This window comes from Saccharomyces mikatae (assembly GCF_947241705.1).
Source record: "Saccharomyces mikatae IFO 1815 strain IFO1815 genome assembly, chromosome: 16".
NCBI classification, from domain to species: domain Eukaryota; kingdom Fungi; phylum Ascomycota; class Saccharomycetes; order Saccharomycetales; family Saccharomycetaceae; genus Saccharomyces; species Saccharomyces mikatae.
The window spans coordinates 451,846-468,050 of NC_079271.1; the positions used below are offsets into that span (position 1 = coordinate 451,846).

General features: G+C 37.6%; 6 protein-coding genes and 1 non-coding gene across 7 annotated transcripts; 3 read left to right on the forward strand and 4 right to left on the reverse strand.

Moving 5' to 3' along the window:
* Nucleotides 1–80: 80 nt before the first annotated feature.
* On the forward strand, nt 81–2,171 carry HAA1 (Haa1p; the record flags this gene model as incomplete). Its single annotated transcript, XM_056226259.1, has 1 exon — nt 81–2,171. The coding sequence occupies one exon, from the start codon at nt 81–83 to the stop codon at nt 2,169–2,171; it is 2,091 nt and encodes a 696-aa protein (XP_056079995.1).
* A 1,422-nt stretch (nt 2,172–3,593) lies between these two features.
* SUT2 (Sut2p) lies at nt 3,594–4,400 on the forward strand (the record flags this gene model as incomplete). Its single annotated transcript, XM_056226260.1, has 1 exon — nt 3,594–4,400. One exon carries the CDS (start codon nt 3,594–3,596, stop codon nt 4,398–4,400), a length of 807 nt encoding a protein of 268 aa, XP_056079996.1.
* Nucleotides 4,401–4,631: 231 nt separating this feature from the next.
* Nucleotides 4,632–8,243, reverse strand: RPA135 (DNA-directed RNA polymerase I core subunit RPA135; the record flags this gene model as incomplete). The annotated part of the gene is made up of 1 exon (XM_056226261.1): nt 4,632–8,243. The coding sequence occupies one exon, from the start codon at nt 8,241–8,243 to the stop codon at nt 4,632–4,634; it is 3,612 nt and encodes a 1,203-aa protein (XP_056079997.1).
* A 768-nt stretch (nt 8,244–9,011) lies between these two features.
* Nucleotides 9,012–9,084, forward strand: Smki_16.trna8K. Its single transcript has one exon. It is a non-coding gene; the product is annotated as a tRNA-Lys (tRNA).
* Nucleotides 9,085–9,347: 263 nt separating this feature from the next.
* On the reverse strand, nt 9,348–9,722 carry MRA1 (Mra1p; the record flags this gene model as incomplete). Its single annotated transcript, XM_056226262.1, has 2 exons — nt 9,348–9,533; nt 9,690–9,722. 2 exons carry the CDS (start codon nt 9,720–9,722, stop codon nt 9,348–9,350), a joined length of 219 nt encoding a protein of 72 aa, XP_056079998.1.
* Nucleotides 9,723–10,061: 339 nt separating this feature from the next.
* MRX21 (Mrx21p) lies at nt 10,062–11,042 on the reverse strand (the record flags this gene model as incomplete). The annotated part of the gene is made up of 1 exon (XM_056226263.1): nt 10,062–11,042. The coding sequence occupies one exon, from the start codon at nt 11,040–11,042 to the stop codon at nt 10,062–10,064; it is 981 nt and encodes a 326-aa protein (XP_056079999.1).
* A 667-nt stretch (nt 11,043–11,709) lies between these two features.
* On the reverse strand, nt 11,710–12,663 carry CMR3 (Cmr3p; the record flags this gene model as incomplete). The annotated part of the gene is made up of 1 exon (XM_056226265.1): nt 11,710–12,663. The coding sequence occupies one exon, from the start codon at nt 12,661–12,663 to the stop codon at nt 11,710–11,712; it is 954 nt and encodes a 317-aa protein (XP_056080000.1).
* Between the last annotated feature and the right edge of the window lie 3,542 nt (nt 12,664–16,205).

Below are 16,205 nucleotides of genomic sequence, written 5' to 3' on the forward strand. Positions count from 1 at the left end.
GAAAAGAGTTCTCTGTTGTCACTCTAGGATATTTGGCAAAAAAGAAAAGCACCAAGTATAGAGAAAAAACTAAAAAAAATATGGTCTTAATAAATGGCATTAAATATGCCTGTGAGAGGTGCATAAGAGGCCATAGAGTAACAACATGCAACCATACGGATCAACCACTTATGATGATCAAACCCAAGGGTAGACCTTCTACCACATGCGACTATTGCAAACAGCTTCGAAAAAACAAGAATGCAAACCCTGAAGGGGTTTGCACCTGTGGTCGATTAGAGAAAAAAAAATTAGCACAGAAAGCTAAAGAAGAGGCTAGAGCTAAAGCCAAAGAAAAACAAAGAAAACAGTGCACCTGCGGAACTGATGAGGTTTGCAAATATCATGCGCAAAAAAGACATGTAAGAAAATCCCCATCCAGTTCTCAAAAGAAAGGAAGATCTATTTCACGTTCGCAACCAATGTTTGAAAGAGTATTATCTTCTACTTCACTGGATAGCAATATGCTATCCGGCCATGGAGCACTATCAGATACCTCCAGCATACTGACAAGCACATTTTTAGACAGTGAACCCGGCACGGGCAAGATTTCAAAAGATTATCACCACGTTCCTTCATTGGCGTCCATTTCATCATTACAATCCTCTCAATCATTAGACCAAAACTTCAGTGTACCACAGAGCCCGCCATTATCTTCAATGTCATTTAATTTCCTCACTGGAAATGTGACAGAAACTAATCATAGTCACAGTAATCATCAACATTCTAAATCAAATAGTAACTGGCAAGACAGTTCAGTAAGTTTACCAGCAAAATCTGATACACGTTTTACTTTGATGGAGAAAAACAACTCTATGGGTCTCGACCTATTAGGCCATTCTAAACGAATATCACCGATATCAAACTCTCGCGTTGGCGAAGTTAGCGTTCCATTAGAAGAGTATATCCCTTCTGATATTGATGGGGTGGGAAGAGTTACTGATAAAAGTTCCTTAGTTTACGATTGGCCATTTGATGAGAGTATTGAGAGAAATCTTAGTACGACAGCAACTGCAGCAACTGATTCAAGTAAGTTTGACTTGAATGACAACAATAATAAAACTAACTGCAACAATATGAATCGCAGTAACTTTAATAACAATGGTAACAATAATAACAGCAGTAACACTATCAATAATAATAGCAACAAGGACAGCAATATCAATAATAATAACTGTTCCAGACAAGAGCATCAAAGCAATGGCCTATTTGACATGTTTACAGATTCCTCGTCAATTTCAACGCTTTCTCGTGCAAATTTATTATTACAAGAAAAAATTGGTTCACAAGAAGGTTCAATTAAACAAGAACCCTATTCTAAAAACCCCCAATTCCGTCATCAATTAACTTCCAGAAGTAGATCATTCATTCATCATCCAGCAAACGAGTATTTAAAGAATACTTTTGGAAATTCGAATAGCAACGACATCGGGAAGGGGGTTGAAGTGCTATCATTGACGCCAAGTTTCATGGACATTCCAGAAAAAGAAAGAGAAACAGAAAGGTCACCATCATCAAATTACATTGCTGACAGGCCCTTTACTCGAAAACCTAGGTCATCCAGCATTGATGTAAACCATAGATATCCACCTATGCCATCCACCAATGTAGCCACATCCCCCAGTGCATTGAATAATACAGTAGCAAGTAATCTTGACGATCAACTCAGTTTAACATCTCTCAACTCTCAACCATCATCAATAGCAAATATGATGATGGATCCTTCTAACTTAGCTGAACAAAGTTCTATTCATTCAGTTCCTCCATCAATAAACTCTCCAAGGATGTCTAAGACCGGAAGTCGTCAAGACAAGAACTTCCAAGCAAAAAAGGAGGAGAGAAACCCGTTGAATAGTGTACAAGATCTTTCACTACTGGAAAATGCACCAGGAGAGTTGAATCAGATGTTCTCTCTGCCACTAAAAAATATGAATAGACCGGATGCCATGAGGGAAAATTCGTCTAGTAGTAATTTCATAATCCAAGGAAATGGCACTATGTCTACGCCTTCTGCAAGGAACGAGCTTCCAGATACTTCTCCGATGAGTAGTATTCAAACAGCCTCACCACCAAGCCAATTACTCACCGATCAAGGGTTTGCGGATTTGGATAATTTTATGTCTTCGTTATGATACACTTGCTCTTCGTTTTTTGCTTTTCTGTAACTCTAACTTTCCCTTCTTCTATATATATACACTTTTATACACTTAATATTATCATTGGCATTACGATTGCTTATACATTTTCACAATTGAAGTTACTTTTTTCCTTTTATGACGTTCTAAATTACGCACTGCGCCTTCTTTTTCCTCTGCCTAGAACACACACGTGGAAGCACAGTACTGTAGATTGCTTTTATCTTGTTAGCGTTAATACTGCTTTGAAAAATAGCATAGCCAATGGTTATAGAAACAGAGCAATAATAAAATGATCAAGTTTTAAATATGCATTCTCCTGAACGTTTTTTAAAGATGAAACGATATCCCTCCTCTTGTATAGTTCGTTACGTAAACATAGCAACAAGGACCTTTACATTATCATGATCTCACTATAATTATTTCGTAATTAAATGTATTGAAAAGGTAAACTCCGAGTCCATAGAAATGAAGCACCTGCTCTCAATGACAAATCAAGATTTAAACTACGGGACTTCACACCTTATCTCCCCACTTATCAAGAAAAAATAGGCAAAAAAAAAGTAAATATAATTTCTTTTTGTAAAGGCAACACCGTAAGATAGCTTGCGCGTCTTCCTTGCACTCTGCCTTGGGCAACCTGGGTCTTCAACTACTCATCCTTTTGAACCGCCTCCATTGATGCCCGATATCCTGCTCACATAAAGACAAATTCCCGTCCTCCTGAACAACGACGCCCGCATTATGTCTCTTCAACAGACCAAGTGAAACAACCAAGATAACCAAACCACTTCTAATTACCGGGAGAATGGAAGACAAGAAACAGTAGAAAAGTTCAAGTTCAACTCCCTTCCATACGACCCGTATCAATGCAAGGTAAAAACGGGCTGTTAATAATGGAAAGGAGACATGTACGAGAAATTCAATGAACTTTCACTGCTGGCGCACAATTATTTTCATGTATTCTTCCGCGAAATTTAAAATTTCTTATTCTCAATCTTCTTTACATGTCTAGAAAGAATTTATTGGAGAGAAAAATCTAGACCTGCCAAGCCGATAAACGAACGCCTGCGACAAAACAGTGTGAACATTATTTCAGAGGGTAGAGTCATGTAGGCGGAGACGAAAACAAGGTTTAGCTTTTCGTAGAATTGCCCATTTCATGTTTATCAACGTTAAAGGTTAAATGGAGGTATGACAAAAGAAATTTTCTTGTTCAATGTTCGCATTTTTGGATTCTTTTTCTTCGACTGGCTGTAGTTATCCTTCTATATTACGTACAACAATTACTTCTGAATGAAGAATTTTGGTTCTTTCATATAGATCGTGAGGAAAGAAGGCGCACTTGAATAATTTGAGAAACAAGAGGGCGAACAATAGCTTACCAATCTGTTGGTTTGTTTGGATCAATTGTTAGATATGAAGCCAAACAATCGAACTTGTGATGTAATTACCAACAAAGACGAATCTCTTCCTGCCCTTTTACTGCCAGCTCTGAGCAATTACAGTTGTGATGATACGTTGCAAAAAGGACAAATATCAACAAATGGCAAATATCCTCCATTCGTTTTATCTGATTGCCCTTTACTACCAAAGAACTTGAGCATTCATGCAGAGCAAAGCCCAGTGCAAGTTTCTTCGGTTCAGCTTGCAGACCATAGTTATGAAAAGTGGCAAAAAGAATCCGAAAAGACCAAACTCCCCAAGCTTAGCTGTCCAACAGATTATCGAGATTACTATAAAACAATTTCTTCTGGCGAAACAACTGATTCAGCGGTTATTTCATCTATAGCAACAAATAGACTGAAAAGGAAACGTCAAAGAGACGGCCCAAGTTGTGATTCTTGTAGAACAAAAAAAATAAAATGCAACGCGACAATCATTGTCTATTTACAAGATAGAAACTTGATCTCCTCTATTTCTTCAAATTTGCATTATACTCTTTCTCAAGACGACATTGACCAGTTTCGAACGAAGTTTTTCAAGAAACTGCCGGACGTGATAAATACGTATGAAGTCATAAAACACCTTGATAAGATAGTTCTTTTCAAAGCCTGCACTTCTTGCAGCAGAAGAAACAAAAAAAGCGGAAAGTGTCTTTTTTCTAGAGGGTTCACAAAATCCGACATGAACGTATTCTCTAAAATAAATAGTAAACTTAAAGGCAAGACCATCTTCGAGTTGACTGTCGATGATTATATAGCCGCTGGCTTTCAAACCCTTTAGGTTTCATGCATATAATATTCCCATACATAAGATTAGATACGGGAATGTTAATAAAATATATTACTAGTAAGTTGATATTTTTTGATAATATATATTTGTTTACTCATACATATAAATTCTATTGAAGGGTACTGTTGTGTAAATAATTTAAATAAAAAAACCTCTATATGATACAGATGACCGAGCCCTCATTACCGTTTTATATCATCAAGTTGAAAGAAAAGTATTCTTTTATTTAGGTTCAACATTATAACGCAATCTTATACCCATTGCGGACAATTCTGAATCCAAGTACTTCAATACAAATGGTATAGCCACTGTAGTTGTCTCATTACCGCCAACAAATTTATTCCCTTGTCCATCTTCCCAGATCTGAGAGTCGTCAATGAAAATCTTTTCCCCGTCTTCTGATTTGGTTAATAACTTCTTTGCATCTTCAAATCTCATGGAACAACGACGACAACAAACAGTCGAGATCGAACCAATTCTTGGCACACTCTGTTGTGTAGTCAAAATAGAACCACACTCGCGGCACACAGATGCTTGTGTATAATCTGATGAATTTAGTAAACGGTCTTGTAATAAGAAAGATGTACCGTGACCGATCAGAGCATCTCTTTCCATCTCACCGACACGAATACCACCGTGCCTCTTTCTACCTTTGACAGGTTGCATGGTCAAACTATTAACAGGACCCGTGGAACGGACTTGGAACTTATCATTGACCATGTGACGTAATCTTTGGTAGTAGACAACACCAACATAAATATCTGCCCTTAGTTCTTCACCAGTAGCACCAGAATACATTGGCTCATTACCGTGGTAATTGTAACCCGCCTTCGCCAGTTGGTCACCAAAATAATCAGCTGGAGTGTCATCCTCATTGAAGATCCATGGTGTGGAATCTTGTGCGATACCGTGCAAAGCACCTGCCTTACCTGCGAGAGATTCGACGAACATACCAATGGTCATACGTGAAGGGAAAGCATGAGGGTTAATAATGATATCTGGTTGGATACCTGTTTCACTGAAAGGCATATCAATGGTTGGCCATTTTCTTGAACAAACACCCTTTTGACCATGTCTAGAGGAAAATTTATCACCGATTTGAGGTGTTCTTCTAATACGGTATTTTATGCTGACAGTTTGTAATTCTTGGAATTTGTTAGATTCGTCACCAATTAGGTTCACTTCCTCAATATATGCTGGTTCGGAGGAATGATATGTCTTAATTTTAGTTTTATTTAAAGTATCATCGAAGTATGCACATATTGGATCACCTTCTTCGACATAGGTACCAATAAATGGCAAACCATCCTCATCTAGTTTTTCGAGCCATTCCTTTGGCCATTCATCATTTCCAAAACCAAAGTGCTGGGTAATTGGATCACCACGATTTCTGTTAAGCGCCAAGTCCACCTTCTCAGTCTTATACATAGTACCATAACCGAAACCTCTTTCATCAGCAGATTTGTTTATAATCATTGCATCATCCATATCATAACCGGTGTATGAGATTACAGCAACAACAGCATTAAATCCATTTGGAAAGTTATCCATACCGTAATCATCATATAAGTTAGCTTTCACGATAGGTGTTTGACCAGTTTGCAACCTATATAATTTATTGTCGGAACGATGACATAAAGCTACACCTGGAGTACCCATGGTTTGTTTACCCATCTGACATTGGTACATGTTTCTTGGGGATTGATTAAAATCAGAAAATGGGGTCAAATTGGCCAAAATAGACAGAATATTCGTGGGCGTGAATTCAACGTGTGTATGAACGTTATTTTGAATTTCTTGCGGTGTGACAGCAATATTCATGTAAACTTGTTCGAAAGGACCAACAATGTCTTCCTTATCAAGAGGCAGATAACGGACGGGACGCAGCATCCTGGAATGACCACCAAATAAGTAAAGACCTGGATATTGACCACGAGTTGATGGGGGAACATAACCAATTTCTAGATCAATTGGCAACCCGGGCGTCTTACCTTCAACCTTCCAGTATCTCAATGTATCCGCAATGATTTTACCTTGCTCATGAGAGACCCAACCAATAATTTTACCATCGATTTGAACACAACACAGAGAAGGACCAGCAGCAAATGTGTGAGATGCCGGAGCTACTCCGAGTGAGTATAATATCGAAGGAATTTTTGAAACATCAGATTGCTGAGTTGATATACGACACTTGTGTGCAAAATGGTTTAATAGACCACAAGGGGAACCGTCCGGTGTATGGACAGGACACAAGAAACCCCACGACTCTGGTAATAATTTTCTAACCGTAGTTGTTTTTAACTGTGCAAAAAAGGAGCCTCTGTGAACCATTCTAAAATGAGAAATAAAACGGTAGAAGTTAATTTTTTCTGCAACAACAGTATAACCAGAGACTTGTTGTAAATCCAACCCAGACTGAGAGACCAAGTTACCTGTTGACAGAAAGTATTGCATTTTGGAACCAATGTTTTCGTTGACCCTCATTAAAACTCTCGACATATATCTTTTATCTTTGAAATTAATGGCCATGCCACGGTTAATATCCATTCTGACTTGAGCAATAATATTTTGCAAGTACTCATCAATTTTTTCTTTTAAGATCATACCGTACAAGAAACCACCTAAAAGAACTTCCTGATGTTGCGTAGCATCTGGGTTATCTGGAGAACATTCCCCTGCAACCAAAGAATACAACTTTCTGATCATAAACAATAACATTCTGAATTTATCTTGGGTGCCATCATTACCCAGATGCACTAGGACGATACGGTCAAGGACTTCTTGTCCAACCTCCAAATCAGATTGATCAGGGGATGCTTGAAAAACGACACGAAATTTGTCCCCTAAATATTGCAATACTTGCGTACGATTTTGCAGTTGAGGATATCTTTTCTTAAAACCACGTAATAATAGTTCTAAACGATCGGTTAAAAATGAATCCTTAACATCATTACCAATAATACCATCAAAAATTTCCCTATCACTAGTATGGCACAAGGCTTTTAGAATCATGACAGCAGGAACCAAATACTCGTTTTTTCTCCAAGAAAATCTAAAAGTTACTTGACCATCATTTAAGTAATGTAGAACATTAGTTTGAGAAGTTTGATCTGGCCTGACGGATCTAATTTGAATACCATAGTGAGAGTATGATGCACCTCTATTAGCAAAAGATGGTCTAATAATAGCCATAGGATGATTTCTACGTTGTACAATCAACATTCTAATCAATTTTTCTATACCATTGACAATAAAGTAACCACCAATTTCATCGGATTCCTCTTTGTGTTGTACCAATTCATATGGTGACATTTTGTTCAAATGACATCTGTTACTTTGTAACATAACTGGTAAACCCCCACAATCTCTTACTTCGAATAAGTTCTCCTCGCCATTATTAACGGACCATTTTAGCTTTAAAAGTAACTTACCTCTGTAGGAAGTAAGTCTTTGTCTTGACTCACTTGGGTAAACTTTCCTCTCGACTGCAGAGGAAACACCATCATTAGACATGGGCTTTGCAATAGACACTTGCTCTACACTGACAGAAAGCTTATTTCCAAGGTAGCCGCTATTCGTTATTTCATCTTCAGAATTGAGTGGCTTTCCATCAAATACAACTTTTTCACCTATATCCTTAACACCGAGGTTTAACAAACCTCCATCCAGCCCTTCTGTTAGTGCATTAAAGGACCCAATGTGAGGTTGAACAGCTTCCTGTAATAGTGGAAATGCTGACTTATCCTTAGGAGGGTTGATGAAGCGAGATTCACGTTCTAGAGTACGGAAATCCGCCGTTCTGGCTTGAATAGGCGGTTTGATCACTTTACTCATCTCAGCAAATACGTTGCTCTACGTTAACTTTTAAAGATTATCAGGGAAGATATACTAAAAAGTAAATGGTATATAATTAGGAGATGAGATGAGTCTCTAAGATGCGCTTGAAAAATTTTTCATGCAAAAAAAAATACATCTGAGAGAAAATGAAGTTAAACAAAGGTTCCCCGTAATTAGCGATCACAAATTCATAGGAACTTCTTACGGAACTGCTCAAGCACTATGACTACGCTATTATTTTTATTGCAAATATTTGAGTAGCATAGAAAAGCTCAAGTGGGCACTAGCGAACAAAAAATTATCTATTTTAGGTGCCTTTTACTGTTAAAGTATGCTCCGTTCCATTTCTCGGTATGACATATCGACACAATTAATGACATGCACTATAAAGTATTATTTCACATCAATTGTATATATTGTAAGTCTTTGTTTCTTTGCCTCAATATATTCTTAGTACTTTTCATTAGAAAACCTACCGTGAAAATTGAACGGTAATTGCGAGGATATTTTTGTAGAAGCCATCCGCTAAGAAAAGTTATACATTAAAGAAGAGAGAATTGTACCTGCAAAGAAATTATAAGGTAAATCTTTCTACATCGATTGTGGGTTTACCAAAGTAATAAATCCATCAACTATCTATGATGAATCAACTTAATCTGAAATAGATGGAGATTTACCCACATTGTGTTTCGATAATGGGTAAATACTAAGAACAGTATAGGTTAATGAGATATTACGTTTCTTCCCGCTTTACCGTTGAAAAGGGCCTTGTTGGCGCAATCGGTAGCGCGTATGACTCTTAATCATAAGGTTAGGGGTTCGAGCCCCCTACAGGGCTTATTTTTTAATGATACTAAGCGCCCCCAGAACCCACAACTCTATGAAGCAGGAATTCTGTGAACTATAAATTGTGGTATGCAAAAATCACTGAAGAAAGTGCTAAAATAAATAATCGTGGCGGTATTGGCATGTATACAGTATTCATTTCTTAGTTATATTAAAAGGTATTTGAAGAATAAATAATATTTCGATTTGTTCCCGACAACTATTGAAAAATGTTTTAAGTGTAGATATTAATATAACAAGTCATCAGTGAGGCATTTAATCCTTCTCTTTAGCAAGAACTTCATCTAGACTAGACAATTCTGGGTTTCCTGTCAATCTCAATGTCTCATCGGTTCTTAACTTCTTATATGTAAAATATGTCCCAGAACATAAAGCTACACCAACTGCGAGAAATAATGGTGTCAATTCAACAGGTATTTTGTAGCCACCAGACGATTTTTTCTAATTGTTCTGTTAGTATAATACTCTATTTATTTTTGCCTGCATTTGGGATCAACATTGTTTGTGTTTCCAAAAATACCCCAATGCTGAACCATGTCAGAACAAATGTACGATTACACGTTAATTTGGGTAGAACGAAAATTGCCCTTTACATACAGCTGTATTCAATAGTAACTGCGCTGGTCTCATTTTTCTTTTATCTTTCTTCTTTTAAATATGATTAGAGGTTGTTAAGAAGTTGCTAGAGATAAGTACGACCCAAAAGAAAGCAAGTTTACCATCAGTTTAAGAAGAGTGATAGTTGCTCTTGAGGAGATGGCTATGCCTTTAAAGCTGCCCTCCTCTTGATCATAAAATACGGAAATCCTCCGCTTTGTACAATATGATTGGCTCACGCCACAAGACCGATATAAAAGAAAAAACAAACAAGTCAATGTTATATACAGAATGCCATCCCTCCACAGAAGAAAGACTTATATCTCATCATATTATCTCTCAATTTCGCTGTTTCATGGTTTCATGGTTGTCTTACCAATTTCTTATTGAATCACGCATAACTTCGTAAACTAGCCAACTTACCGCAGTTGAAGGAACTACCTTAAAAAGGTTTGCGCTTAGGCCCTTGTAGTAACCTCTAAAGCCTTCTGTCTTACCAATTGTCACCAACGCATCCCAGACACTGGTGTACCTAAATCCCAGTTCATATCCGCCCATTGCAAGGACTTGAAATCGTCTCCTCAGTAAATCAAAGGGATAAGTCATTGTTTGCGCAATCCCTCCACTTACAGCACCAATTGTTAATTTATAGAGGTTGTTCTTCCAGGAGGGTTGAGTGTCAGAAGTGTTTATACCAATCTCTCTCAATTGTTCATAAACCGCAAAGTTTAAAGCCACATATGGAACAACTCCGAGACTTGTTGGCCACACTCCCCTATATAATCCTTTCAAGCCGCCTTCTAATCTGTACGTTTCGCTTAGTAATTTCCAGATTCCGGGAGGCTTTGATATGTTTTTTGCTTTAGAACGACTTAGACTATTCAAATTTGCTGTTTGAATCGATAATCTTGTTTTGATCAAGTCCAGTGGATAAGTAGCCACCACGCTGCACCCGCCACACAATGCACCACCGAATAGTCTTTGAGTGTTTGTTAGCTGTTCTTGCCCACCATAATCATCTACATGAAATAATTTTTTCTTACAAGCCTCGTATACCACAAATTGAACTGCGCTATAAGGAAATATCCTTACGCAATTCAAACCATTTCCTCTGAATAAGCCTTTGATTCCCTCCTCATGGTAAACTTGCCGTATAGAGCTAAAAATACCCTGGTTATAAGAATTCGTCGAGCTTTGAACTTGTTGCAATATTTTAACTCTTTCGAAAGGTGAAACAACGGTTCGGGAAACCGCGCCAGCCACTCCACCAGCTAGAAATGCGATATTTGAATCCTGCTTGATGAAATCTTTGATTGAGTTCGGCTGTTCGATGACAGCCAGTACTTCTGACATTTCAGCCAAATATATAAAATAAAATCCGGTAATTAAACACTTTGAAGTGGGGAATGAGGAACTTGTAAGATTTCCATTAACATTTTTTTTAAATTCACTTAGCCTTATTGGCAATCGTAATCATTTTGACCGAGTCGCACGTCGATCGAACATAAGTTGCAAATAAAACTGGAGAGAAAAAGAGATGAAAATAACAATGAGCACACACTCAAAATAAAAAAAAAAAAAAAAATGAAAACCGAAAAAATTGATGCATAGCTAAAAACGATGTACAACTTGAATTAAAGGGTCTTCCCCGGGCTCTTTACTATGTTAATCTACGGATCGTATCAAATTTCTCAAATGTGATTTACTTTGCCTGTTGTATTGTTATCTATCTCTCTTGTCTTATATATGATATACATAGAAAACACCCAATAAAAAAGGTAACATACTTCAATTAAAATGTTTCGATGTGAGTTTATGGACAATCAATGACGCCCTATGGTCACATAAACTTGATAGGAATACTAACAAAAATAAAAGGAAGATCCCGCCCTTTTAATTTTATCTTCTTACACCTAGATTCTCCAAAATATCCAAATGGAGTCTAAACACCACTTTACTTTCTCTTGGAACGTGAGTGCCAAGATTCCACCGTAATAAAAACTTTCCGCTACTATTTTTCCTATGTTGTGTTCAAGACCTTGTTTCTTTTCCTTTCGTGGCTTTTCAAATGTCTCAGCATATTGCTTTTCACATTGAAGGATTTTGAGCAACCCTCCCAAGTACACTTAAAAGGAGTGTCTCCTGTATGAATTAAATAATGTGTCTTAAGTGTAGACGGCCTCGAACAAATTTTTCCACATACTGGACATTGCTTTCTCAGCTTCGTGAAGGATATTCGGCTGTCATTCTTCCAATCCGAAAATGTTGCTGAAGTGTTCAATGTGGCGCCAGGTTCACTTTTTGTTCTACCGGTATTGCTCTCTTGTATGTTTGAAACTACGCTATACTTGGGGGGGACTGACTTTGGCCTATTGTGGCATAGTTCTATGGAATTGTTTGGATGACCCGTCATTGGTATTGTAGCGAAGTTCGGTTCAGGTGCAACCGTTATTGGTTCCTTCTCGTATGGTGCCAATGGTTTGTATATAGTTGGTACCATGACTGGCATCATCAAGGAAGCAGAGGGCGTCAAATGAGCAGGTTGGTTATGCGGAATTGGTTGCTGGCTTTCTGTGTAATAAATAGGATATTGATCGGGGGTTGTATTCATAGATATTGGCGTGTAAACCTCATTAACAATGGGTACTACATTCATACTTTGGTAAACTTGCTGCGGAGGGAACTGAATCCTTGAATCGACACTAGATGGTGTACCATTTTCAAAATTAGGTAAAAGGGATGAAATTGGTGGTAGATTTATTTTCGTATTATCATAACAATCCCGTTCGTTATTGTAGCCACCATGACCATATGATCGGGTATTCCTACCAGAGTTCAGCTGATCGACTGTGGGCACCTGCAGGGGAAGGTTCGACTTATAGTTGATCGTACACATTCCTATGTTAGGAGATTTTGATTTACCGGTATATGATACTTGCTTTTCTGAACTTTGCCTTGAAGGGGAAAAATTCATATAATTTACTTTAATGGAGTTTACGGCTATTTTGAGGTTAGCTTATGAACTTGAATTATAACTAAGAAGTTCAAAACTTTAAGTATACTAATATTTGAAGAATTATCGTGAAGCCATAGAAAAAAATAAAAAGCTACCAATGTATCGTCAATTTAATTTGCTAAACCCTGAAAGGCATATAAAAAATACTTTGAAACATCAACGTGTAGTTGTCACATATATAGCAAGGTAGCGAGAAAGGAAAAAAAAAGAGGGCACTCACAATACAGCAATAGTAGTGAAGGTAGACGACTGCCCATTGCGAGCTACCTGCAGATCTCCTAGGTAGCTTCAAATGACGTGCTCGCACAGTTTCTTACTTATGAAACTTTAGGGAAATAAGTCGGGAACCTGATGCATCATTCTTTATCTTGTCTTTTGTTGTTATTTGAGTTTTTTGTACAGAACAATACGTAGAAATTAAAGCGGAAGTTAAAAAAATAGATCGTCTTGATCTGCCCTCAAACTAGTATCCCGTCTAAAAGCTTATTTCCCACCGTAAACGGCAACCACTCGTGGCTCAAGGTTGAATGCTCCCATAAGGATTTTTCCTATAGAAGATAATCCCGAGTCTGAAAAGAAAGGATTGCCGTCATTTTGTGCTTTAACCCCGAAAACGGCATTTATCACCTGATTGTTTTCAAGATTGCTGTAAAACCCAGATATATTTTAGGTACGCAGCGTGCGCGATGTGTATGGATTGATTTTCACATGTATCGTTTATGAGTTCCTGACTGCACCTCGTGTTGAAAGATTTTCCAATCAGTTTTCCCTAACCTAAAAAGTCCTCCTCATTATTAGTGGTTATTGATTACGGCTATGCATGGCAGGCAAAAGCTGAAAAACACACTGTGTAGCGTATCGCTTTACTGTAAAGGGTCTAAGACTTTGCAGTATTCTAATTAGAACTATGGAAAAGTTCGTACCGCAATGATTAGGTAGCAGTCCATATTAAAAGTTTACAAGCGAAAAAAAAAACAACAATATCGGCCGCTACCTGACAGGACACATTGCGTTATTTCCTACGGAGAAGAAAACCAATATAAATTTGAAAAGTCTCTGGGCGTTTTAAGTTTCCGATACAAGAGGACGCATACGTGGTATTCATGCTACGTTATATTGCTCACGTAACAACATCTGTGAGAGTAGCAGGAAACAAAATTTCCATTGTATCATTAAGGTTGTCTACGGATGATTGTCAGACCTAGGGTACATGGAACATACTAGATTCCTATTTCGGCTTTATTTAGAGTTGAGGCCATGTGGGTCGTTTCTTATGCTAATAATAGGCACAGTGGGAAGTCATGATAGCGGCGCTCAATTACTGTTGAAAAAGAAGAAAAACCCGAGAGAGGGATACATGAAACTTGCCTGCGCCTCTCTGAGAAAAGAGTCTGCCTGCAACTAAGCTGCTCTACGGGATTGTCATAAAAATCAACCAAAGAAAGTTTCAAAGCCAAAGGGCTGTTATGAAGTTGCTTCAAAGCGGTTATTCAGTTAAGCTAAGAAAAAACATAAGCAATAAACAAATCTGGTCTGTCGGTAGACAAATGAAAGATCAAATCACCTACATTTTACATTGTAGGCGGAATTAATCTATGATACAAAAAAAACCTTAATCCAGTTGTGCACTTTCTTCTTAAAGGCTTATATCAGCGTGTGGGAAAATAAGATTTTTTTTCTCTTCAAAATTTTCACTTCGGAAACTGAAGAGCGGCTAGAAATCTCGCAGGGATTGTTACCTTTGAGAAGAGAAAAGGAAAAAAAGAAATTTGTCTTTTTTCACAACAGATGCCGCTTATTCCTCACGTATGCACAGAATGCAAAGTACAAGATTTATAATATGTGACTCCGCGCAGCGCTGTCCTCTGTTTCTAGGTTAGTGGGGGAGGATGCAAGGCAGACAGAAGAAAGTTGCAACTCTATTGGCTATCTTTTTCGGCGACAGCCCCTGGCTAGCCTTTTCAAGAATTATAAGAAAAGCATAACTGAGACAACTTGGGTTCGATGTCAGTAATAATAGCTCGCCAAAAAAATCTAATTTTTGTCTACGTACTTCTTTTATGAAACTAAGAAGCAAGCGTAAAAAATCCTGAGTTTACTAAATGGTTCTCTTAGAGGGTTACTTGAATCATAATGCTTTAAATGATATTCATTAAATATCTCTTTTCCTTTTTCTCAAATAATTTGATCTTCCATATGTTGTTGCACTTACTTGCTTTTGTAGAAATTTATGGAGATTAATTGACTAGATCGCAACTTTTTTCCAGACGTGTGAAGAAGCTACGCTGTCCTTTTTAGTTTACTAATTTATTGATGGCGGTGGTAAAGTTCACGATTTTTATTGCCTTACCTTTTTTTCCGTTACAGATCTGACCGACACTCCCGCTTATCGGCCCATTGCAGCGTATATTTAGGCAAGCCAAAAGTCAAAGACAACTACTGAGAACAAGTTGACATTTCTAAAATAATTATTTTTGTCTTCTATATTCCGTCCACTTTGGGTTTATTCTGAAACGTAAATAAATGCGCTGTGAGAATTTTGATGTCGTTCTTGGTATACTTTCAAATGAGTGTAAAACGGGAAGAGCCACTCCTTCTCTGGGGGTGACGCGCTAACCCATGCCCACATTTTTTTTTTATTGAGCGATTTTAGCAGAATTCTCGTACTATACAATTTGGGAGTGCTCTGCTCCGCGGTTTGTTAGATGACAGCATAAGCACCCCACGCCAAAGTCGCGTGCTTAAAAACCAGATGGTTCTCTATAAGGTAATTATGCGTGGGGAATGCTGAATAAGCACTCTAGTGAACATCAGCACTTCCTGTAAATCATTTTACCAACCTACAATAGCTACATAATTTGAAGCTTCAATATCTATTTTCTGAGTCTGAAACACAATGTAAGCCTACTCCTTAATTTTTGTACAGGAGCGCTGATGGCTTGTACCTTCTCAATATTATTGTTAGGTATCTCGAAATTGCTAAAATCCCCACTATTGCAAATAAAAATCACTGTTAAACGCGTGGCCAAGGACAAAGAGACTTCCTGGATGATTCACTGCTCTTTAATTGGGAAGCTTGTTATCTTTCCTAGTAAATAGTCTGTTTTTTTTTTATGAACGTATTGATCAAGGATATGATATTCAAAAGAAGATTTTACACCTAAAAAGAGATTCTTATTTCTAAAGCCTAGCTTAAAGGTGGTCTGATACAAATATTTATGTATTACCTTCCCAAACTAATATGAGATCGAGGAGGATACTCTCCTCAATGTAAAATAATGTTTGTCAGAGGGGGCGTTTCTTCCATTACTCCTTCGTTAAGAGACGATTAATTCATAATCATATTTATGTTTCATCCTGTGCGTATTATCGGAGTCCAGGATGCCATTATCACAACCTAAAATCAGCATCTATTTGCAAATATTAGAGTTAAAGTGACAAATAAAGGAAAAAGCGCGTAGAGGCATAATCTACACTCAAGCGCCGTTACAGTTTTCCTT